General features: G+C 49.0%; 13 protein-coding genes across 13 annotated transcripts; 9 read left to right on the top strand and 4 right to left on the bottom strand.

Moving 5' to 3' along the window:
• Window positions 1–16: 16 nt before the first annotated feature.
• LCP9604111_6342 (TolB family protein) lies at window positions 17–2,050 on the top strand (the record flags this gene model as incomplete). The annotated part of the gene is made up of 1 exon (XM_039074253.1): window positions 17–2,050. The coding sequence occupies one exon, from the start codon at window positions 17–19 to the stop codon at window positions 2,048–2,050; it is 2,034 nt and encodes a 677-aa protein (XP_038927868.1).
• Window positions 2,051–2,802: 752 nt separating this feature from the next.
• Window positions 2,803–4,767, top strand: LCP9604111_6343 (uncharacterized protein; the record flags this gene model as incomplete). Its single annotated transcript, XM_039074254.1, has 1 exon — window positions 2,803–4,767. One exon carries the CDS (start codon window positions 2,803–2,805, stop codon window positions 4,765–4,767), a length of 1,965 nt encoding a protein of 654 aa, XP_038927869.1.
• Window positions 4,768–5,614: 847 nt separating this feature from the next.
• On the bottom strand, window positions 5,615–6,581 carry LCP9604111_6344 (uncharacterized protein; the record flags this gene model as incomplete). The annotated part of the gene is made up of 2 exons (XM_039074255.1): window positions 5,615–5,640; window positions 5,702–6,581. 2 exons carry the CDS (start codon window positions 6,579–6,581, stop codon window positions 5,615–5,617), a joined length of 906 nt encoding a protein of 301 aa, XP_038927870.1.
• Window positions 6,582–8,062: 1,481 nt separating this feature from the next.
• Window positions 8,063–9,720, top strand: LCP9604111_6345 (NAD-dependent succinate-semialdehyde dehydrogenase; the record flags this gene model as incomplete). Its single annotated transcript, XM_039074256.1, has 4 exons — window positions 8,063–8,083; window positions 8,136–8,223; window positions 8,283–9,552; window positions 9,603–9,720. The coding sequence occupies 4 exons, from the start codon at window positions 8,063–8,065 to the stop codon at window positions 9,718–9,720; spliced, it is 1,497 nt and encodes a 498-aa protein (XP_038927871.1).
• Window positions 9,721–10,073: 353 nt separating this feature from the next.
• LCP9604111_6346 (LYR motif-containing protein 2) lies at window positions 10,074–10,613 on the top strand (the record flags this gene model as incomplete). The annotated part of the gene is made up of 5 exons (XM_039074257.1): window positions 10,074–10,157; window positions 10,209–10,266; window positions 10,324–10,406; window positions 10,476–10,499; window positions 10,554–10,613. The coding sequence occupies 5 exons, from the start codon at window positions 10,074–10,076 to the stop codon at window positions 10,611–10,613; spliced, it is 309 nt and encodes a 102-aa protein (XP_038927872.1).
• A 695-nt stretch (window positions 10,614–11,308) lies between these two features.
• On the top strand, window positions 11,309–11,842 carry LCP9604111_6347 (bZIP transcription factor; the record flags this gene model as incomplete). Its single annotated transcript, XM_039074258.1, has 1 exon — window positions 11,309–11,842. One exon carries the CDS (start codon window positions 11,309–11,311, stop codon window positions 11,840–11,842), a length of 534 nt encoding a protein of 177 aa, XP_038927873.1.
• A 563-nt stretch (window positions 11,843–12,405) lies between these two features.
• On the top strand, window positions 12,406–14,053 carry LCP9604111_6348 (uncharacterized protein; the record flags this gene model as incomplete). Its single annotated transcript, XM_039074259.1, has 9 exons — window positions 12,406–12,500; window positions 12,566–12,613; window positions 12,670–12,799; window positions 12,849–12,892; window positions 12,941–13,040; window positions 13,099–13,455; window positions 13,532–13,610; window positions 13,703–13,886; window positions 13,954–14,053. 9 exons carry the CDS (start codon window positions 12,406–12,408, stop codon window positions 14,051–14,053), a joined length of 1,137 nt encoding a protein of 378 aa, XP_038927874.1.
• Window positions 14,054–14,369: 316 nt separating this feature from the next.
• On the bottom strand, window positions 14,370–15,006 carry LCP9604111_6349 (MARVEL domain-containing protein; the record flags this gene model as incomplete). The annotated part of the gene is made up of 3 exons (XM_039074260.1): window positions 14,370–14,532; window positions 14,594–14,879; window positions 14,931–15,006. The coding sequence occupies 3 exons, from the start codon at window positions 15,004–15,006 to the stop codon at window positions 14,370–14,372; spliced, it is 525 nt and encodes a 174-aa protein (XP_038927875.1).
• Window positions 15,007–15,163: 157 nt separating this feature from the next.
• LCP9604111_6350 (uncharacterized protein) lies at window positions 15,164–15,560 on the bottom strand (the record flags this gene model as incomplete). The annotated part of the gene is made up of 3 exons (XM_039074262.1): window positions 15,164–15,359; window positions 15,421–15,435; window positions 15,526–15,560. 3 exons carry the CDS (start codon window positions 15,558–15,560, stop codon window positions 15,164–15,166), a joined length of 246 nt encoding a protein of 81 aa, XP_038927876.1.
• Window positions 15,561–15,858: 298 nt separating this feature from the next.
• Window positions 15,859–16,587, bottom strand: rcf1 (respiratory supercomplex assembly factor RCF1; the record flags this gene model as incomplete). The annotated part of the gene is made up of 3 exons (XM_039074263.1): window positions 15,859–16,283; window positions 16,372–16,442; window positions 16,544–16,587. 3 exons carry the CDS (start codon window positions 16,585–16,587, stop codon window positions 15,859–15,861), a joined length of 540 nt encoding a protein of 179 aa, XP_038927877.1.
• A 764-nt stretch (window positions 16,588–17,351) lies between these two features.
• On the top strand, window positions 17,352–19,175 carry LCP9604111_6352 (threonine dehydratase, biosynthetic; the record flags this gene model as incomplete). Its single annotated transcript, XM_039074264.1, has 3 exons — window positions 17,352–17,531; window positions 17,595–17,811; window positions 17,872–19,175. 3 exons carry the CDS (start codon window positions 17,352–17,354, stop codon window positions 19,173–19,175), a joined length of 1,701 nt encoding a protein of 566 aa, XP_038927878.1.
• A 531-nt stretch (window positions 19,176–19,706) lies between these two features.
• Window positions 19,707–20,177, top strand: LCP9604111_6353 (50S ribosomal protein L36; the record flags this gene model as incomplete). The annotated part of the gene is made up of 3 exons (XM_039074265.1): window positions 19,707–19,955; window positions 20,033–20,067; window positions 20,138–20,177. 3 exons carry the CDS (start codon window positions 19,707–19,709, stop codon window positions 20,175–20,177), a joined length of 324 nt encoding a protein of 107 aa, XP_038927879.1.
• A 591-nt stretch (window positions 20,178–20,768) lies between these two features.
• On the top strand, window positions 20,769–23,355 carry LCP9604111_6354 (elongation factor G; the record flags this gene model as incomplete). Its single annotated transcript, XM_039074266.1, has 4 exons — window positions 20,769–20,971; window positions 21,029–21,140; window positions 21,207–23,236; window positions 23,301–23,355. 4 exons carry the CDS (start codon window positions 20,769–20,771, stop codon window positions 23,353–23,355), a joined length of 2,400 nt encoding a protein of 799 aa, XP_038927880.1.
• Between the last annotated feature and the right edge of the window lie 16 nt (window positions 23,356–23,371).

The raw sequence follows: 23,371 nt of genomic DNA on the forward strand, positions 1-23,371 counted from the left end.
AATTGTCCCGTTCGAAATGCGTTTGAGCATTATTACTGTCGTGGGCCTCGCAATCGCCCCTGTGTTAGCTAATTGCCCTTATGCCCGAGATGCGGGTACCGAGGTTGACAACAGTGCTAACCTTCATGCTCACTTGCCTCGCGATGCCATTCGAAGCAAGCCAACCACAGGTGTTGCGTCTCCTCTCCCTTCCGCAACAGCTGGGAAAAAAGGTCTGCTGTTGATGAACCGCATTGCCCCCGGTACCTCAGAATTATACATCGCCAACGCGGACGGAACCAACGAGCGTCCTCTGTTGAAAGATCCCGGTTATGAATATCACGCTGAGTTTTCTCCCGACGGTGAATGGATTAGCTTCACTAGTGAGCGTGACGGTGATGGAAACTCCGATATCTGGAGAGTGCACCCAGATGGCTCCGATCTACAGCCGATTGTGAAATCCCCAGCAGCGGAAGACAGCGTTGTCATCTCACCCGATGGAACATTAGCAGCATATGTTTCAACTGCTAACAAGTACAACGCTAATATTTGGGTTAAGAACTTGGAGACCGGTGCCGAGTGGAACATCACCGATACCCCGGCTAACCGACCAGATGAGGACATGATGCACGGGCACTTTCGTCCAGCCTGGTCACCAGACGGAGATTGGCTTGCATTTTCCTCAGATCGCAACACAATATGGGATGGCCACGGAAAACCTACGTATCTTGGCCTCGCTGGCTGGGAGCATACCCAAGAACTCGGCATTTATATTATTCGCCCCGATGGTTCAGATCTGCGCCTTGTCGCCCACCGTGCTTCCCACTGCCTTGGGTCTCCCAAATGGTCACCTGATGGCAAGCGCCTCATATTCTACGAGATGACTCGTAATGGGACGTGGGATGCACATAGACCTGAGCTCGTGGCAGATGGTAACTCCACAATTGTGTCTATTGGGATCAATGGCATTGACCGTCGAACCGAGGTTGGCGGTCCTGGTATCAAGACCTTTCCCCAGTACGTGACGAACTCCACCATTGGGTACCATCTGAAGGGCGGCGATAAGGAGGGCTTGTATCTCACAAACGGTACTTACGTCAACACCACTATTCGCTCTCCCTCATGGTCTACTGATGGAAAGTATGTGGTTTACGAGAAAGCTGTTTGGTCTATCCGCCCTCTCTTCAAGGAGCTTTACAGCTGGGATAGCGAATGGGATTACCGCTTCACTGATATATTCCCTCAATTATCGTCGAACGACCGCGTGGCTATGACTGAAAAGCAACTTGGCAACTCCTCCATTGCAACCTTTGATCTAGAGGATAGACATGCCTCCTTGGTATATAAGCCTAATGATACGAGTCTAATCGACACTACTCTAATTGGAGAAGGCCTGGCCGGGGCCTACAATCCCAGCTGGTCTCCAGATGGCGAGTGGATTGTCTTCGGAGTAGGTGCCTGGTTTGAGGCGCGTGATTGGCGAGGAGGCTGGATTTTACGCTCCACCGCAAACGGCAGCCACACCGAGGTCCTCACCACCAGCAAGCTCTTTATCAATCAAACCAAGTACCTCAACACCGGCTTTCCCAGCTTCTCGCACGATGGCAAGAAGGTCGTCTACCGCGTGTGGGGTGCCGAGACCGCCAAGTACGGCGACGAAACAGAGATTGGTTTACGCATGATCGACATTGAGACCAGAGAGATTACCCAGCTTACCAGCGGCTGGGATAACCTTCCCTCTTTCTCGCCCGATGGTGAATTTATAGTGTTTACCCGCAAGGTTTCTCCGACCAACTACGACGTCTGCATCATCCGCCCTGACGGTACTGATTTCCGCATTCTGACTTCCAGCGGCGCCAACGATGCCCACGCTGTTTGGCGCCAGGATGGAAAAATTATGTGGTCCTCCGGCATGTATGGATTCCAGTATGAGTGCGCTTTGTATGAGGAGACTTTCCAGCCCTACGGTCAGATCATGATCATGGATCCCGATGGATCCAATAAGCGTGCTTTGACTAATTCCATTTGGGAGGATTCCATGCCGCTCTTTCTTCCTAACGATTGGTTCTAGAATGCGGCTTGAAAATGTAAAGCAGGGTGGCTTCGCCTTGTTCTCTCATTGATCATGTCCCTTTCCATTCGCTTTGGATAATTAAATAGAGCCGTCTGTCTATATTACTATGAAAATTTTATCATTACTCTCTTCAAGATGATTGTACGTCTGTCTGTTCCACGTTCCATTGAACGAAATATAGATAAAAGTCAGGAGAATGGTGTAACTTAGTCCTTTGCGAGAACCTAACCCTGAGGGCGCTGAAAAATAGATCAGCCCGGACGTATATCTGTTCGTAGAGGGGCTAAGTTACAGACCACATGTTGTTTTTTGGACGCAAACCGCGCTCACTACTACCTACATATGTTCCAGGGTAGCACACCAGCCTCTTCAGAGAAATTCATCCTTATCTACTTATAGAACTTGACCGAGGATAAATGGCCGGTCGCTAAATTATGATAACTCTCAGAAATCAGATTAGAACCATACACTACTATTTTGGGACTAGCGTACATATTCTGTAATATATCGATCACGTGACTGTGCCGATGATCCACTCGATTTTTGACATCTTCAACCAGGAACAATCGAACTGTCGGACAGGAGACCCAAAATTCACCATTCAGAGTCTCGGTTACAGAGGGTTGGGACAGTGGTTGTTCCTTTGACCTTTAGTCGGATGTTGTCTAATAAAAATCCGCATCTATGTGACATCTAGGCACTCCAGATCCGAACCTTTCGCCCATAAGAGACCAAAGTTTCTTCCCGTCATGTCATCTTTATATGGGAGCCAGTCTACTTGGCCAGAAAATATTCCACCACAATCTGCACAGCCGCACCGATCATTATTTGGAGGCCCAAGCAGTGATGTCTTGCAACCTTCTTCTCAGCTAGAACCGCCAAGAAGTTCTCTTTTTGGAGGAGGCCCCATCGAACAAGATGCCCCTCTAGAGCCCTTTTCCGAAGCAGATCTTATGGATGAGGAGCTAGACCAAAACGAAAATGAAATTGACGTGATAATGCAAGGGCAGCCCTTGGCGTTACAGAATGACTCTGATGACGAAAGCCAGGGAAATAATCGTGGCAGAAGTCGCATACACTCAAAAAGGGCACAGGAGTCTCCACTTGACCCAATCTACTACGTAGTTGATCGAGGTCTTGACCTGCCACCTGGAGTTGAGCGTCCTAATCTATTTGACGGGCACGCCACTTCGTGGAGGAACTACAACGCCGATGACATCGGAGCCTATAATGCAATTGTTACCAACCGAACCAGAGATTTGGCAGCTCATCTTTACAATGCTCACGTGGTTCGCAAGCGAGCGCAGGACACTGCCCGGGAGAATCCCGGGGTCGACAAAGTGCCATTGCGTGTGAACAAACGATGGGCTGCATGGCCTGTTCATGCAGCCACAGTTCCCCGTGCCAACGAGATCATTCAGAGGGTAATGGATGCCTCTGATAATTTTCAGATGCAACCCGATCCCCGACCTAGTGCCGGATTGGAAGAATGCATCACAGCGTTCATACTGAAGACCTCCAAGGAGACCTTCCAAGCCCGAGAATGGGATTCGGAAGAAATTAAACATAATTCTCGGAATAAAATGAACGACGGGAAGGAACTGATGGAAGATGAATTGGGGAAAAATGAAGAGAACGAAGAAGCGCGTGTTGATGTAAGAACCCTCCGACCGACAGTCCTCCTCGACGACGACACAGCCATTCGCCAATTACGTCCGTTGGTCCGCAATGTGATATCGCAAGTTGACCGGCTGCTATACGGGCTCCATTGCGCGATGAAGGGTCGCAAGTTCGAGGAAGAATCTGGTGAAGAGCAATGGAGTGATTCGGACGGAGACCATCAGACCCGACACAGCCGCAAACTCAGAAGCAGGAGTCGATCACGTGGTCGGAGAAGTGCTCGACAGGAGTCTCAGAAGCGAAACATATCACGTCCTTCCAACAGTGCACATATATCCACTAGACCGGAGACAAAGGATGAAAATCTGCCAAACGTTTCCCACACCCGAGCACAATCTCGTGGTTTCTCTACTGGCCACGAGAGCAGTCATCACATCAATGGCCGACTCAAACTGCGAGACTGGAGTGAAGTTATGGGACTGGCATCAATGATTGGCCTCCCAAGCTCCGCGGTAATGCGTGCGTCAAAGCGATGCGCCGACCTTTTCGGTGAAGATATGGAATTCCGAATAATGCCCGAAGGCCGGGTAAGAAAAAGAAAAAAGGTAGATGCTCGAGAAGAATATGCCTACACCGAGAGCGCGAGCGATAGTGACTCGAAGCCACTAAGTGTTCAGCCAATTCCTCGGCCAGTCGGCCAGCCAACCCGCAAACGCAAAACCGACCCTGGGCTCGGACCCAAAGCCAAAGCGAAGATTCCAGGCCAGCGACGATCGAAGTCACACATGACCCCTGCAATTGTTCCTTCCTCGTCCCCAGCCCCGGAAGAGCCAACAGAATCTAGAGAGGCTATTGCAGAAAACACAAGACGAGCCATCGCTCAGGGGTCAAGGACGGTTAAACCAGGTGTTGGAAAGGGCCCTCATCGAAAATTGGATATTGTCTGTCATTTTAGGTCTTGCAATCGACATACGAATGGATTTTCGCGAAAATGGAACCTCAACCAACATTTGAAAAAAGCTCATGGTATAAATGTTGCTCCTGGGAATGAACGTTCGATTGAGCGGGATGCTACGGTCATTGTGCTCGATTAGGTATTCCATTTTAATTAGCAAGCTCGAAATCGCACAATCTGTATTAGCGTCCATAAATTAGTGCCGGCTTGATGAAGACGCTTTGAATTCTGCATTTCGGACTGGTGTAGAAAAACAATTCCAGCTCCTGATTAGTGAGCTAGAGAGGGCTAGTTACAATGCTACGTCCTGTTATAAAAGACGCAGAATGAAGGAAAAGGTCTTGATTATGGTGCCGTCAATGAATGTACTCGATGCTTTTCTTTCCTTTTTTCAATAGCTAAACCTCACGGCCAAGACATGTATGGCTTCGGTCCTTTGTTTGAATTCTTCTTTTCTTTTCCCTCTTGATAACCAAATGACTGACTGAATCAAGGAATTGTCTTGCATACTTCAGATGTACCATGAGTCGAGACCTTGTTGCCTATACTGATAGGCTTGGTTTTGCTGCGGAATCGGAGGCCATTCGTCTTTCCGGTACTTTTGGTTGCATCTCGATTCGCTGATAGAAGCAGAGACGACCACCGAAAGGCAAGGTCTTTGCGCTCCAAGTAGCGGTCCATCCGTGGAAGGGCAAGTCCTAACCAGAGCATTCTTTCATTATCCCAGAAGCTTACACCAAACCTCTGGAATTCTCCGCGGAAGCCGGCGATTTTGACACCGGACTGAGGCACCGCTGAGCAATTCTGTGCAAAGAAGCAACCTGGGAGGTGGATGTGTTGGAGATTATCCAAGCCACGCGAGCGTTGGCAGTCGCTCAGCGAGGTAAATTTCGGGCAACATATTGTAAACTTTGCTGCTCGCTTGCGTGATTTGTTTTCGTGCATCCAAGACAGCACAGTCTCTAGCTGTTCTATCGGCTCTGTTCTCATCCAACCGTAACAGGCAAAGGTCCTCCAGAAATCAATCAACAAATTCCCCTGTAGATACATCAACGTGTGCGGGAACTTCGTACCTGGGGGAGGAGAATTGGTATTTAGTAGCCTTTTCTCGCAGACGATTCGCCGCAGTACTGAGAAGATGTATGGTTTCAAGAAGGCTTGCATCAGTCGCTGTTCCTCCAACCAGGTGGGAGGATACCCTCCCTCCCTGGTGCCGATGTGAACCGGAATCCCGGGAGGTCGAGTCCCGTTTTTTGGCCACGGCGACTTCCGATTCTCGAACTTCTGTATATCGGCAGACAAGCACAGAGTCATAGCATCGTGGAAGAAGGCGTGTGCATCCCCGCGAATGCGACTTGTAAGGCTTAGAAGATAATGAAGAATCTTTGGGGGAGTTGAGTGCGGAAGTCGAATGCAGCCGACCTTGATTGGCTCACTGAAGCCCTCTCTTGCTATGTTAATGCTGTAGACCAATTCATCGTGAAAACTGACGGGTAATGGATTATCATCCGAAGGAATCCCTGAAGCCACGGACTCTTCTTTCCACCAAAGATAGACCAATGTCCGGAAGAACACACGGGTATCTTCGTTTAGACCCCGCTCATGGTCCCACTGATCGATGATTCTTTCAACTAGCTTTGGAAAGAATCCAATTTTGTGATTGAGATAGTCGGAAACAGCAGGTGAAGCTTGGCACAATTGATGCAAAGTTGGTAAGTCTGGCAGGTGAAGGAGAAGCTCTTCGAGACCGAACCATGGAAGACGTCCGAATGGATCCTTGGTCTCTGGGTTTGGATCGAGAGAACACCGAAGAGAGAACGAGGAACAGAGCTTTGAACCCACTGAAAGCGAGGGCGGACAATCATCGTATCTATCGTCCCTAGTGGCAGGACTCCTGATGTGCTGAATCTCATCAGGGAGAGTAGAGTTAGCGTGCTGGAGATTTGAAGTCATGATGCTCGATTCCGAGGGATATGGGGCAAAAGAGATGAAAGGGCCAAGGCCCTAGCTTATACCCAGCGAATGAATAGATGCCGAGAATCTGATGAGGTGTGTTGTAGTATGTATTCTCAAAGGCACTAACCTTCAAGCCAAGCAACGTAAAGATCTGTTTTGGGTTAACTTGGGTTCAAACCAGGATTGTGGAGCTTGTTCCAATGGCATTAAAGGTGCTGGATAAAGTGGTGAAGAAGGGATATGATGATAAAAAGGATGAAGTAGTGAAATGAAGAAGGTTAATGGTAAAGATGGGTAGGGTGAAGAAGGAAAATGGTGCATTATTGTCGATTGGTCTCGCGAGGTCCAATGATTCCTTCCAAGGCGGTACGAGAGTGTTGGTTTCATGTTTCCTATTCAGATACTTATAGAAGTTATTGCCTAGGGGACCACAGTCAGAATCTCATCTGCTACATCCAACGGCTTCCCTAAAACGGCCAAGACCAAAACGAAAGGCTTGGCTTAGATGGAAGGAAAATCAGTAGAGTCCTGTTAGCATGCAATTACCTACTTATACATAGTAGATGAGGCCAAATGTGTGTCAGATAGTTTCATATCGCGAGTGAGTAGTCCTTGGATCTCGCCAGACCGTAACCTATTGGCATCCTGGGGTATCCATACTGCTCCTATCAGAGCTATAGTGCTTTGACAGTAAGTTTATTCAGAAGGGTACTTATATTAGAGGATAGTATGTACTTACTATGACCGTTCTCCCTTCGAGGGTAAGTCGTGGATGAGCTCGGGGTATTACACATACACTATCTCAAGGCCGGAGGTTCATTTTCTATTTTGATTGGCTACAAGCCCCGTATTTTATCACAGTTCAAATTTTCATTGGCTCATACCACCGAGTCCTGTAATACCGATTTCCAAATTACCGAAATTACCAGATCTATGAAATGAACCATTCTCTACAGAAAGAGGTTTCTCTATTTTACTCAATTTTTCCTTAATCGAACTTGAAAAAAGACAATACAAAATGCAACAGAACATCAAGCAAAACAAAAGAAACAATAACAACAACCACAACAATCACAGCCGTTGATCTATGCCGTTATGTGCAGAATGACATCAACTCCGCAGATCTCCGCTTGAAGCTATGGAGCTTCGAAGATTACCAGAATCGCATTCTTTAGCACATTACCATTACACATATTCGGTGCTTCTCGGACGCAGAGAGCAATCACCATTGAGCTAACCCCCACTAGAATTGCTGAATTGCTGAATTGCTGAATTGCTCCCTTTAAAGGCATCTCCAACTCTCCTACTCCCCCGCAATTTTCTCCATCTTCCCGTGTGATTTCTCTCTTCAAGGCCCAACCTCACCTTGATTTATAATGGACCGCATCATCCGCCCTGTCGCTCGCCAATTATTGAGACCCCGACCGAGATATCCTTTTTCAATTCCTCCGACAGCTCACGCACAGAGATTATACAGCATGAAACACGGCGCGCCGCAGGTAAGATCTGTAGTCGAATGTGATTTCCATAGTTCGTACTGATCGATTACAGTTGAAAGACCAGTCGCTTTTCATTCAGAAGGCGTACATTAATGGCGAGTGGGTCGATGCGAAGTCCGGCAAGACTTTCGATGTCTACGGTAGGTACCAAATTGAATATTCGGGTTCAAGGTGGTCGCTGACTTTTCGTCCTATTCAGACCCAGCGACTGGAAAATTGATCGGAACTTGCCCCGAGCTCGATACCTCCGATGTTGAGAAGGCGATTCAGGCCGCTTCCGAGGCCTTCCCCAAATTCCGCACAACGCTAGGCCGCGAGCGCGCGCGCATGCTGCGCCGCTGGTACGATTTGTTGGTCGCGAATGCGGATGATCTTGCTAAGCTGATTACATGGGAGAACGGAAAGCCCCTGGCGGACGCGAAGGGCGAGGTCAACTACGCCGCCAGCTTCTTCGAGTGGTTCAGTGAGGAGGCACCCCGCACATACGGCGACACAATCCCCGCTTCCATCCCCGGAAACCGGGTCATGACTGTTAAGCAGCCTGTTGGTGTGTGTGGTTTGATTACGCCATGGAACTTCCCCGCGGCGATGATTACCCGGAAGATTGGCCCTGCCCTAGCGGCGGGCTGCACGGTCGTGGCCAAGTCTCCCCAGGAGACGCCCTTCACAGCGAACGCGATCGCTGAGCTTGCGCACCGGGCTGGCATCCCCAAGGGTGTTGTCAACTTTGTTACCTCCTCGAAGAACACCCCGGCGGTGGGTGAGCTCCTTACCACCCACCCCGAGGTGCGTAAAGTGTCATTCACCGGCTCTACCAACGTTGGCCGCATCCTCGGGAAGCAGGCTGCGTCTACAATTAAGAAGGTCTCCTGGGAGCTCGGCGGTAATGCGCCATTCATCGTTTTCGACGACGTCGATGACCTCGACGCTGCCGTGACCGGCGCCATCAACTCCAAGTTCCGCAGCTCTGGTCAGACCTGCGTGTGCGCTAACCGGATCTATATCCAAGAAGGTGTTTATGAGGAGTTTACCAAGCGCTTTGTCGAGAAGGTTAAGGACTTCAAGCTCGGTGGTGGTTTCGATGCCGGTATCACCCACGGACCTGTCATTCACGAGCGCGCCGCCAACAAGGCCCATGAACATGTGCTGGATGCTGTTTCCAAAGGCGCCAAGGTTGTTATTGGTGGTCAGAGGGCTACCGCGCTCGGACCTAACTTCTACCACCCCACTGTTCTGACCGGCATGACCAAGGATATGCTTCTCGCTTGCGAGGAGACTTTCGGCCCCGTGGCTGGTCTTTTCCCCTTCAAGACCGAGAAGGAGGTTGTTGAGCTGGCTAACCATGCCGAGGTCGGTCTTGCTGGTTACTTCTTCAGTGGTAATGTTCGCCGCATCTTCCGCGTTGCCGAAGCCCTAGAGGTTGGCATGGTTGGTGTCAACACTGGTTTGATTAGTGACGTTGCCTCTCCGTAAGTTAAAATCTCCCACATTGCTATATCAGATACTAACCTTTCTACAGATTCGGTGGTGTCAAGCAGAGTGGCTTCGGCCGTGAGGGCAGCAAGTATGGTATTGATGAGTTCATGACTATCAAGACTATAACTTTTGGTGGCATGAGTCTGCCTCTGCAGGAGTAAAAATTGGATACGAATGATTTATTTGCAAACTATATATTATGCCTTAAGATGAATAAAATCTACCATGGATTCATATGAACATTTTGCTCTTCTACACAATAATACTTGCTTTACAAATATTATATCCTGCATATATACTTCAAAGATTGCGGTCGTGCCATTGAGTCTTCCGTCATATAGTGATCACCTGACCGTGAACACAATGCGGCAGAAATATCCACTGCCTCGCCGCCTTCTGTATCCCTTCCCCTACAACAAGCTAATAATTGGCATCTCTATCATCAGAAAGAAAAAGCTTTGACGGGAGCAGTTTTTTTTTTTTTGTAAATGAGGTCATGGTTTGATCTACCCCAATGCGTTCCTCACTTCGTTTCCTCGCGGCGGTCTCACACACCCGGCCCTCCAAGCTGAAGAAACCTTCTATCAGTCTAGACCATGTAAGTAACTCAAGCTTGGGTTGAAGTATATGTACTAATTGAATCATACAGTTTATCCAGAGACAGCGGGTGTTGTCATTCTGGCGGGAAATCATGCGAGCATTAATAAGTGTGCCCACCGTTCCAGTTTCTAGAAGCCATGTATGACACTAACAGACATGCTCAGAGGTGCCACCTTCGTCAACACGGACTGAGCTACACAGATATGCACGTGATGAATTCGAACGCCATCGAAATGTATCGGATCTGGTAAGTTGATTTTGGATGTTTTCTATGGCAAGGTTCAGATCTGAGAATACTTGACTGACCTTTCTTCAGCAACACATAAGATACTTGCTTTCGGTATGAAATTTTGGTGTTATACTATAATATTATAGATTGCTAATGAGATTAAAGACAGGCAAATCAGAGTTCGAGACGATGAGGCGGTATATTGACGAACAGATCGCTGGTTGACCTGTGTTAGGAATGTGTATATTATGGTGTCAAATCAACTCAAGGCATGTATTGCCGAGCTACCGAGCTAAGAGTGCATACCGTTGAAGAACGGTTGATATTAGAGGGTCGACCTCTATAGTTGACAAGGCAGTTCTCGGTCGAAAGGAGCTTCCCTGTTGCGTTCCAATAGAACGGGTGGGATGTGGTGGGATGTGGTGGGGAGAACTTCCGAGGGTCTCTCCACATCAAGACATTCACGTCGATATAGGAGTCTCTAAACATTGACGGAGATTGTACGGAGCCGGGTCTGATGAAGGTTACGTCTTCAATTCTCGAATATAGACATTGTATTCTGCTACATTGTCCTCTCCAAACACCCCGAGTGTATTTCAACCTCATGTGGCTGAGGCCTAGACTATTGGATGGCAGGCACAACCGGAAACGGCTGCCAGGTTACAGCTGTCTAGAAGCTTGCTTTCATATTTTCAATCCTGCCCAGATCCTTAACATACAGAGTGTAGTACGTCATTGATTTTGGTCCAGGCTCTTTTATATATTTGGGAGTCCAAGGTTGCGGCGTGTTCATCGAATTTCTACTACATTGTGTAGATTCTTGAAATTACACCCCTCAATTATAATTTACATTCTAAAAGTATTCACTATTTATTCAAGTCCTTTTATCACCTCCAATACCTCCCTAGGAGACCAAAACCATGAAATCCGTCTCATCCGCCTCATCCTCCCAATCCGTCAGCCCTCGGCGGGCAAAGCACCTGGAACGAAACCGCGTCGCCGCCAACAAATGCCGCGAAAGAAAGAAGAGGGAACATAAGCAAATCGAGCGTCGGCTCACCCACGAAACCGAAAAGAAAGACATCCTCATAGCACAGTTGAATTGCCTACGAGAAGAACTGTGGGATTTGAAAAACCTCGTTTTCCAGCACGCCGAGTGCCAAGACCACGAAATCAACCACCAGCTCGCCAGGATGACCCAGACCGTCCTGCAAACCCATTCCAACCCGGATGTCGGTCCTTCCTTGCCCACCGGCTCATCGCCGACATTCTCGACTGGGACGTGGTCCGATGAGTCGGTCGCAGATAACGCCAACCCTACCGGACCGGGCGCGTACAATAACGATTGGACAATGTTGCCTGCAATCCCGACCGAATTTGCGCCGTACGAGCCGAATGGCTTTACTGATTCCATGTTTGAGAACTTTATCGATACGGACAATGGGTTTACTTGAAGAAATAAGCTTCCGTTGGTTGGCTGTTCTCTCTTTTCTGCTTAGCGATGGCTGTATATTAATCTCAGGGCTGCAACCCCAGAAAAGCCCGTACCAAAACTCATATTGGGAACTTTTCATAGTTACGAAACAACGAATCTACGAATCAGTCTATGACATGGAGACCTATTTCCGCATAAACATTCCTAAAAATAGGCCTCATGTTCCTGCACAAGCCTAAGCCCTGGAATTCCCGAAACTGGTCGGGTCACACGGGGTAGATACGAAGATCCACCGTGCAATGCAATGCAAAGCGAATGATCGCGAATCATCGCGAATGATCATGATTCTTCTGTTTCTTGTCTGCATGTGCTGGATTATGTGGGGAGATCCACAAAGCCTCTGATGTCACTACCCGAGCACTTGTGACGGCATCGAACGGTTAGTATACATTGGATTTCTATTTATTCTGAAGATTCCTTTCGATTCATATAATTCATACTATTCATATCATACTTTGTTACATGTTTCTCTCGCTGATCCCTGTATTATAGCCATTATTTACTTCTATATTCTCCTCAATGATGCCTACAGGCTTACCTACGCCACCTTACGGGGAGCGAATGGCAACCTTTTCCCAGAAATCAGTAATGGGTACACTATTTGAGACAACTGAACGGTTAGAAAAAACCAAAGCCGCTGATATTTGGGCGAGATCTTGTATGCTAAGACTATACGAACCAGCTACACAGAATGGAAACCTCTTGGACTTGGGGTATCTGGGCTTGTCTGGTATTATTTCCTGGAGCAGTTCTATCACCAGCCAGAACTAACATTTAATTACATAGCTCTGCAAGAGATCAGCTTGCTCATCGGACTGTCGCTGTGAAGAAACTCTCGGAACCTTTCAAGACACCGGCTATTGCAAGACACATGTTTCGAGAAATGAAACTACTGCGACAGTTGCGACATGAAAACGTGAGAATTGCCTTGCGCAGTATGGAACGACTGTCTAATTGCCCGCTAGATCATCAACCTGACCGATATCTTTATTTCTCCCTCAGAAGACATGTATGAAGAGATCTCTCTCCTTACACGGGAAAGTACTAATTACTCTAGATACATTGTGACCGAACTCATGGCAACAGACCTTGATACAATATTGAAGGCGAAAAGAGTCGAAGATCAGTTTGCCCAATACTTCATGTATCAAATAATGGTTAGTATCATCTACCAACCCCCGCCCAGAACGCACGATTTCCTAACAACAATTCCAGCGTGGCCTGAAATATCTCCATTCAGCCGGTGTCATCCACAGAGATCTAAAACCAAGCAACATTCTGGTAAACGAGAACTGTGACCTGAAAATATGTGACTTCGGCCTGGCCCGGATCCAAGAGTCACACATGACCGGCTATGTCTCGACGAGGTACTACCGTGCTCCCGAGATAATGCTCACATGGCGAAAGTATAACGAAAAAGTCGACATCTGGAGTGCCGGGTGCATCTTCGCGGAATTACTTCTGGGGGAGCCTTTGTTCCCTGGAAAGAACCATATCAACCAGTTCTGTGTTATCACCGATCTCCTTGGGAGCCCCCCTGAAGAAGTCATCAACAATATCACAAGTGAAAATGTGAGCGAGGTCATACTCTGAAATTATATTATACCCACCGAAAGGGGTTTTCTGATTACTTTTCCTTTTTCTGCAGACGTTGAACTTTATCAACTCACTCCCAAAGCGAGCCCGCACTCCAATATCACAGCTCATTCCCAAGGCGAATGTAAATGGTATGTTTCAAGCTATCGCTTTCCTTGAAAGCCTCAATTATACATCTGAACCAGAAAGAAAGAAAGAAAGCAAAAGATACTAACCAAATCAGCGGCGGAATTAATCGATCAAATGCTTCAATTGGACCCTCAAGTACGAATCTCCGCAGCAGAAGCCCTCTCATCCCCATATCTCGCACCATACCACGACCCCAATGACGAACCAGTCGCTGCGGAAACATTCGACTGGGCCTTCCTCGAAGCAGAACTCCCAGCCGATATCTGGAAGACCATCATGTCAGTAGTCAATCCTAAATGCAGTACATGCCAACATCTCTCCGGACATTCTGCTGATTATTTCTAGCTACGGCGAGGTGCTGGGATTCCATGCAGAAATGAACCAGACTGGCCAGAGTGGGCCAATGAAATCGATAAACCAGGTGGACGGGATGGATATCGGTTAAAATTTAACGCTAGAGTAGATTCATGATGAAGATTTCCATTTTTGGGTATGATTGCTTTTAACGGTGTTGTAAACTGAGCTGCACCGCCCGGATAAGGAGAGAAATGGAGTAAAGACAGATTATCGTATTAATATTGGGTTGATACATGACCAGACCATTTCTGGTATATCAAGATCATATAAACAGGGGCAGACATGTGTTCGTCAAATCAACTAAGTGGGGTATCGCTTTCATATAGGAAACCCAACCGCGTGCGTATCATAGCTTGCAAGATGTGCAAATGCCGTTAGTACATAAACATATCCTCAGGGGATACCTAGACAGCCCCATCGGCAGTGGCGGTAGTGGTAGTATTGCCGTTGGTATTCGCATCAGCAGCACTCATCTCCGGGGAAGCATCATCACGGTGATTCTTCGCGTTGCGGCGAGAGTTCTTAAGGTCTATGATGGCGAAGGTATTTGTGACAACGAAAGTAGCCCTGCTCAGAACCACAGGTTAGATAATGTATGCATGCGTCAATCCTTAGGCATCTGTTTTACCATTGCACGGCCCCGACGACAATCAAAGCCTGGAGGGCGTGGCAGCTGGAATAGTGGCATGCGCCAGGCGAGGGAATCATTGCAGCCAAGGCGATCCAGCCGCTGAGCCAGAGGCCGCCGGTGAGCAGCTCTATGAGAGGAATTGCGATTTCATGCGAGAAGCGAGGGAAGCGTAGGGGTGCGAGGCCCAGGTATGGGACTGCGATGGCTGTTGTCCAGCAGCCGTTGAAGAGCATGTAGTAGACTACATTCGAGTAGGACCATTTGTCGTACAGAGAGGCAATTTCTAGATGGAGTCAGTGCTGTCATGGAGTACTTTGTGGATAGTCAAACATACCATATGCGGTAAGACCAATCGTGGCTAGGGACAGGATGGCCTGCACGATTCGCAATGGGTTGATCCAGGAAAGCATTTTGAATGTGGGAATGGTTCTTTTTGTTGAATATAGCGTACAGGTGGGTAGTCGATTTGACAGGGGTATGGAGGAAAGGATTAGGAAACGAGAAGATCTACAGTCGTAAGGGAATATCATGGGCTTTTATACTCGCGAGAGACGGCCTATAAGGCGACTAGCTTGTGTTCCACACGTCATGGTACTGTGATTCGGAAAAGAATGTGCCTTGGGAAAGTCTTGAAAGAGTTAGGCTGCATGAGGGGTGGAGTCTCGGGGTAACTGAAAAGTTTGACCCAGGGTCATTCTGATAGACCCTGGAGCTTTCCAAATTAGGGTTTGGTGTTGGCTCAACTTCCCCGCATTCTAGGTTTCTATCATGCGCACCATATTAGTCTTCAGGATGGAAAGCGTTCATCTTAGACTCTTTCATACTCTAAGAATTCAATACTATTTCAAAACCACTCCCTTGACGGCACTCCCGTTCCGAATAAGCACTGATTATGTTAGGTTGCCGCACGCTAGCTTTGTCGATCTCACATGAAAGCCTCGGCCAAGGAAACAAACTCGGCCATGCTGATCCAAAATCAACGTGCTGTTTCGTAAATTCCAGATGCTGCCAAAAAGGTGGTTTACCATCTGCTAGTGGCGTGATTGTTTGGGATCAATTGAGATATTTCAACCTCGGTACGTCGATCATCATCCCCGTACACAGTACGACCCCAGATGAGCCAATCGTACTTCTGTCACTCATGCTTATGGATTCTAGAACGGCATAATTCATCAGTTGAGAATTCACATACTATCGGAGAATTTGTATGCATATGTACAAAAATAAAAAAGAACCTCTCCTATCTTACAAAGCGCTCGCCATCAGTTCCGCGAGATAAGAGCCCTGACGGCATCCATAACCCCAATAGACTTCTCATCCGCAGGCTCGATCGATGACCGTGCCGCTTCAGACTCAGAACGAGGCGCCGGTTTATTCCCGGCCTCCTTGGCCGCAGCGTCAATAGCAGCGTGACGCTCCCTCCACTCGCGATCCTCCTTATCACGAATCTCTAGCTCGCGCAACCACGCATCACGCTTTTCTTGCTTCTTCCGAAGTTCCACTGCTTGGTCGAATTCCCGGCGCTGTTGCCGCTCCGTCTTGAAGTACATTCCGCCGGCGACTAGGGCGACTAGTGTGAAGGCTTGTGCGTAGATACGGGCTCGGAACATTCGGTTCATTTCAACCGAGTCACCGATTTTCATCGACCGGTAGGCGCGGTAGAGGGCATAACATGTTGCGGCGCATCCTGTGGCAGTATGTATTAGTTTTGGTTTTCAATGTTGGGAGGGAAATTCCAAAGTCAAGATGAGGGCTTGTGCAGATGGATTTCGTACCAAGTGGAACCAGGGGTTCTTCCTTGAGACGTCGTTTGAATTTTTGAACGCCGGTCTCTTCTGTAAATTGACTGTCCGAGACCGAGTGTTAGCAGACGAGCCTTCCCTTCGCTTCCTCTGCGGCATTGTCGGGTTCCGCTTGCGGAGCACGCGGCTAATGTGTGATACATACGGGTTCTCCTCGTCAAAAGACGAAGGAACAGGTTCCCGGTTCATCGTGAAGTTGATCGTGGTCGGGTATGTTGACGGTCGTGCGGAGTTCAATTGCGTCCACGGGATGCGGAGTTTTCGTGTCGGGGATATTCAGCCGAGTTTTATAATGGGTAGTTATGTAGCAAAGATTAGATCATCAAGTCGGGGGGCATGAGGGTTGGGAAGTGTCGATGTTGGAATAGGCTCAAGATGCTGGAGCGCAAAGGGTCGAGCTGTGGTATGACGCCAAGTTTTCAAACATATTGGGTTATGTAACTATCTGGCCCAGCCCTGGAGCCCTGGAGGCCATGTATTTACAATGCTACAACGACATCAGGGTTCCTGCTTTACATGTTTCTGTTTGTAAATCTCTTATGTCGGATTGGTCTAAAATAAAATAACCCAAGCATAAGCCATTCCTGTACTAGTAGCCCCTCATTGTTGACCGCTATCTACATCTGCTTGTCGTGCCTGCTACCCAACGTTGTCTGCTTTCATTCAGTCCAAAAAACACACTGTTTCATATTTGTCTGAAAGATTTCCATTCGTTTTGATCTCATCTCCTCTTATTTCACCCTTTCGACACTCCTAAATCAAGCTTTATTTCACTAACTAGGGCTAGCACTCGGGGTTGATGACATAAGGGACTCCGATCACCGGTCCCGCCTTAAGAAAAAAGAGTCAAAGTTCAGAATTTCCCGGCTCTCAAATTCTTTCTGATCAGCATTGGGATTGATTGTCTTCATCGTTTGGCAGAAACGTTTGGCAGAAATCAGCCTGAACTTATCATGTCCGACGAGGCTCCCAACGGCGCCACGACGCCCGTCACTCCCAAGACGAGCGGGCTTGCGCTGACTGAGTATACCGCCGCTCCGACGCCGCCCTCTGAACGTGAGCAAAGGACCCCAGGATTGCCTCCTAATTGGGGAATTCCCGAAGCTTTTCTGCTTCCCAACGGCTACCCAGATGTAATTCAAGTTCTGCAATACCCCACTGAATCTTCAAATTCTAACACTGCCCCGCCATTCTAGTATCTCCGGTTGATTTTGACGTCACGAGTTTACGATGTTATTGAAGAAAGCCCTCTTACCCATGCTGTCAACCTGAGTAGCCGGTTGGAAAGCCGGGTGCTTCTCAAGCGCGAGGATCTGCTTCCGGTGTTCAGCTTCAAGCTCCGTGGCGCATACAACAAGATGGCTCATTTGAGTGATGAGCAGCGCTGGAAGGGCGTTGTTGCTTGCTCTGCTGGTGAGTTTATAACTGGTAGATAATGCAAAATGGAAACGCCTTCTGACTCACTCGACATAGGAAATCATGCTCAAGGTGTGGCCTTTTCTGCCCGCAAGCTGAGAATCCCCGCTACCATCGTCATGCCCTCCGGCACCCCTGCCATTAAACACCTGAATGTTGCTCGCTTGGGAGGAAGTGTGGTTCTTCACGGAATGGACTTCGATGCTGCCAAAGATGAGGCTCACCGATTAGAGAAGCTGCATGGTCTAACGAACATTCCACCGTTCGACGACCCTTATGTCATTGCTGGCCAAGGTACCATCGGCATGGAGCTTCTGCGCCAAGCAAACTTGGACAAGCTCGAGGCAGTCTTCTGTGCTGTTGGAGGAGGTGGTCTTATTGCCGGCATCGGAGTTTACCTCAAGCGCATCGCACCCCAGGTGAAGGTCATCGGTGTCGAGGCTTACGATGCCAACGCTATGGCCCAGTCCCTCGATGCGGGTAAACGAGTCTTCCTCAAGGAGGTTGGGCTCTTTGCAGATGGTGCAGCAGTGAAGTCTGTTGGCGAGGAAACTTGGCGTCTCAGCCGGGAGGTCATCGACGAAGTCATCCAGGTGTCCACCGACGAGACCTGCGCGGCTATCAAGGACGCCTTCGAGGACACCCGGTCCATCGTTGAGCCTGCCGGTGCTCTCGCTCTTGCCGGTCTCAAGAAGTATATTGCCAAGAACCCTAGCCCTGACCCCAACCGCGAGCTTATTGCCATTACCTCCGGTGCTAATATGGACTTCGACCGTCTGCGGTTTGTTGCTGAGCGCGCAGCTCTCGGTGAGAAGAAGGAGGCTCTTCTTAGCGTGAAGATCCCCGAGAAGCCCGGCGCGTTCGCCAAGCTCGTTGAAACTGTCCTGCCCCACGCCGTTACCGCGTTCAACTACCGGTACGCCCGCGCAGATTCGGCTGATGTGCTGATGGGTATCTCGCTATCTGCCTCTACTGGCCGCGAAGACTTGGCCAAGATCATGGGAGAGCTGGAAAAGGCCGGCATGAGCTGCCGGGATTTGAGTGATGACGAACTTGCCAAGCGCCATGTGCGCTTCCTCGTTGGCGGCCGCTGCGAGGCTGCCGATGAGCGCATCTTCATGTTCGAGTTTCCCGAGCGTCCAGGTGCTCTCGCCAAGTTCCTCACCACCCTTCGTCCGGAACAGAATATCTCTCTGTTCCACTATCGAAACTACGGCGGTGATGTCGGCAAGGTTCTAGCTGGAATCCAGTGCCCGTCGCCCGAGAAGGAGGACTTGGAGGCCTTCCTTCGGGATTTGGGCTATCCGTTCAGTGAGCACACTGACTCGCCCACTTACAAGACCTTCTTGCGTTCCGAATAAACATTTTGTTCTAAAATTGCAAAAGAAGGGAAGGTGGGTAACGAGAAATGTATTGTTCATAGCTTGTTATGGTTTCAGCGGTTTAAGGTCCAGGCCTGTTTTGTCTCTTGTTTGGCGTTTGGTTGATTTTGATAGACCCTTTGTATTATAGGTCACATAGTCTACTTTTAGGGTTCTCACTACATACTAGCATAAGTACAAATACCCTCAAATCTTCTTTTTCTTATTATCGAGCATTAAAACAGACTTTTCTATCGAGACACTCAATAAATCCACATTTCGCATTGTCATTCTGTTTTACTTGTAGTATAAAACGGACCAATCACAGCGGCCACTCGCATCGGCTGACCGGCGATACAGAAGCTCCGGCCAACATTTGCGATCGCAGCACAACTAAAGAACCTTGGAAGCCAAACATCAACCTCGCACCGCACCCCGATACCTCTTTTGTTCTTCATAAGGAACATTTGAGGCGCAGCCTCCACTTGATCGTCTTTTGGGAAGATAAAACAGAATCAAAAACCCGCCGCCATGTTTTCCCTCCGCGCCGTTTTCGGTGCCTCCTCCGGGGCCCTCCGCCAGTTCTTCCCCTCTGTGACCACCCGGACCGCCTCATTACGGCCTTTCTCACACATGATTCGCAACAGCCTGACAAGACTCCGTGGACAAGCAAAGTCCGGCAATGCTGTTGCTGTGGCGAATGGGTCTGCTAAACAGGTGGAGCAGGTTCGAGGAATGAAGACTCGGTCTTCTGTTAAGAGACTATGCGATGGCTGCAAGGTATGATCTAGGATATTGAACAGCTTCAATGCTGGAATGATTGCGAAGTCATGTTGTCTGGTGCTGACTTTGAATAGCCCGTTCACCGCAAAGGCCGTGTCTACATTATCTGGTGAGTGGACCCTGTGACATTGAAGCCCGGAGTTGTTCGGTTTTAATATGTTTTTTTCTTGGTCTTTTAGCTCGAAGAACCCTAAGCACAAGCAACGGCAGGGGAAATAGAGTCGTCACTTTCCATCATTTTCTCCGATAGCTTGCATCGCTTTATCCTTCCGCGGCAGCCTTTACTCGAACAGTCTGAGATATTGGCGATACTTCTAGGCATAAAAACATGCTCTCAATAACCAGGTTGTCTTCAGCTGCCTTGGATACACGACTTGCCGTGGCGGAACTCGTACGGCGGCATATTTTTGCATTCTTGTTACAAAACCAGACAGTGGTACCACGGCGCTTGTGTATTTTCCTTGTATATTAGTGTGACAATCAAGTTTATTTGGTCTTCATGTTTCGATCCAATTCATCCTAATCTCCAGTCTTTCTCAGATGCCCAATATCTATGGATATATGCGCACCTTACTCCAACCAACGGCTTGTCGCCCTACTCAAACCTCCACGACCAAGATATGGCCGTTTTCAATATCGATATCTCATTTTATGGCTAGCTATACACCGAATTGTAATCTACCGGCTCTGATGGGCCGATGTAAATAGTCACGTGATGCGTTCCTGGCTTCCCCGAACTTTTTTTTCGGAGCCAACTAAACATCCAATTCGCGTTGATCATCTCAATTTTGGAGTGGTTGGATCATCACCATGCGGTCTCCTTATCTTGCACGGTTACAAACCCGTGCGGTGTTTGGTCTAACCAGATCAGCTCGTTTCCAACCCCAGACTCTTCTGCGCCAGCGATGCGCTTCAACGCCCGCGTTCCGGTCCGCCGCTGTTGCGCCGGCTTATCAGTCGAAGCTGGGACAATGGGACCAGCGCCGAAATTCCTCTGCTGTTGCTTCTGCGGTGTAAGTATGCTTGTCGACCCGATCTGTTTCTTTTGCTCTTTTTAATGTTGTTATTAGTCTCGAGGCTGCTAAGGCCGACCCGGAGGGTCTGTCCCAAGCCGCCATTATCGACAATCTCGATCCGCTGGAGTCCGCTCGTCTTAGCAAGTGTCGTAACATTGGTATTGCGGTATATACTATCCCACTTGCTCCATGTACGCTTTTTGTTCTTGTCTAATGAAGTCTCGCTGCCTAGGCCCATATCGACAGCGGTAAAACCACCTGCACAGAGCGAGTTCTTTTCTACACTGGTCGTATCAAGGCTATCCACGAGGTCCGCGGGCGTGACAGCGTCGGTGCCAAGATGGACTCCATGGACTTGGAACGTGAGAAGGGTATTACCATCCAGTCCGCGGCCACCTTCTGTGACTGGGTTAAGAAGGATAAGGAGGGTGTTGACCAGAAGTATCACCTCAACTTGATTGATACTCCCGGTCACATTGATTTCACCATCGAGGTCGAGAGAGCGCTGCGCGTTCTGGACGGCGCTGTCATGATTCTGTGTGCTGTCTCGGGTGTCCAATCCCAAACGATTACCGTCGATCGCCAAATGCGTCGTTACAACGTTCCTCGTATCTCATTTGTGAACAAGATGGACCGTATGGGTGCTAATCCCTTCAAGGCCGTTGACCAGATCAACACTAAGCTGAAGATCCCTGCTGCTGCTGTTCAGGTCCCCATCGGTGCCGAGGACGAGTTCGAGGGTGTCGTTGATTTGATCCGCATGAAGGCTCTATACAATGTTGGCGAGAGCGGAGAGGAGATACTGGAGAAGGATGAAATTCCTGAGAAGGTCAAAGCCCTTGCCGAGGAGCGCCGTACCATGCTCATCGAGACTCTTGCCGATGTCGACGATGAGATTGCAGAGATGTTCTTGGAAGAAATCACACCCAGCGAGGATCAGATCCGAGCTGCTATCCGCCGAGCTACTATTGGCTTGAAGTTCACCCCTGTCTTCATGGGATCTGCGCTGGCCAACAAGTCAGTTCAGCCCATGCTCGACGGTGTTATTGATTTCCTCCCCAACCCTGCTGAGGTGGAGAATCTCGCTCTTGACCAGAAGCGTGACGAGGCGTCTGTGAAGCTTGTCCCTTATAACTCTCTTCCCTTTGTTGGTCTAGCCTTCAAATTGGAAGAGAGCAACTTCGGTCAATTGACCTACATCCGCGTCTACCAGGGTACTCTCCGCAAGGGCTCCAATGTCTTCAACGCTCGCAACAACAAGAAGGTCAAGGTTCCTCGTATTGTCCGCATGCACTCCAACGACATGGAGGAAGTCAGCGAGATTGGCGCTGGTGAGATCTGTGCCGTCTTCGGTATTGAGTGTGCATCTGGCGACACCTTCACTGATGGAACTCTCGGCTACAGCATGACATCCATGTTCGTTCCCGAGCCCGTCATCTCGCTCTCAATCAAGCCCAAGCAGAGCAAGGACGGTGCCAACTTCTCCAAAGCCATGGCCCGCTTCCAGAGAGAGGACCCAACCTTCCGAGTTTCCTATGATAACGAGAGCGACCAGACCATTATTTCCGGAATGGGTGAACTCCACCTTGACATCTACGTTGAGCGTATGCGCCGTGAGTACCGGGTCGATTGCGAAACTGGCCAGCCCCAGGTCGCCTACCGTGAGACCATCGGCAACCGTGTTGAGTTCGATCACCTGCTCAAGAAGCAGTCCGGTGGACCTGGTGAATTCGCCCGTGTTATGGGATGGATGGAGCCTACCGGCGTCCTCGAGGACAACAAGTTCGAGCAGCAGGTTATTGGAGGCAGCATTTCGGAGAAGTTCCTGTACGCTTGCGAGAAGGGTTTCAACCTCTCTTGTGAGAAGGGTCCTCTGATTGGCCACAAGGTTCTCGGAACTCGCATGGTCATCAATGACGGTGCCACTCACATGACAGATTCCTCCGAAATGTCTTTCAAGAATGCCACCCAGCAGGCATTCCGCAAAGCTTTCGCAGAAAGCCAGCCTTCTGTCTTGGAGCCTCTCATGAAGACGGTCGTAACCGCTCCGACTGAGTTCCAAGGTGATGTCATCGGCCTGTTGAACAAGCGCGGTGCCACTATCAACGACACCGAAACCGGTGTTGACGAGTTCACTGTCTACGCTGACTGCAGTCTGAACGGCATGTTCGGCTTCAGTAGTAACCTGCGCGCCGCTACTCAGGGCAAGGGTGAATACACCATGGAGTTCAGCCACTACGAGAAGGCTCCTCCTCACATGCAGTATGTTTCAACCCCAATCACTTCTCTAAATATATTATCCGTTGCTAACTGTCTTCTCTTACAGGAAGGAACTCATTGCTAAGTACCTGAAGGCCCAGGCCGACAGACACAAGAAGTAAACGATAAAATATGTAA

This window comes from Penicillium roqueforti, assembly GCF_015533775.1.
Source record: "Penicillium roqueforti strain LCP96 04111 chromosome Unknown scaffold_16, whole genome shotgun sequence".
Taxonomy (NCBI): Eukaryota; Fungi; Ascomycota; class Eurotiomycetes; order Eurotiales; family Aspergillaceae; genus Penicillium; species Penicillium roqueforti.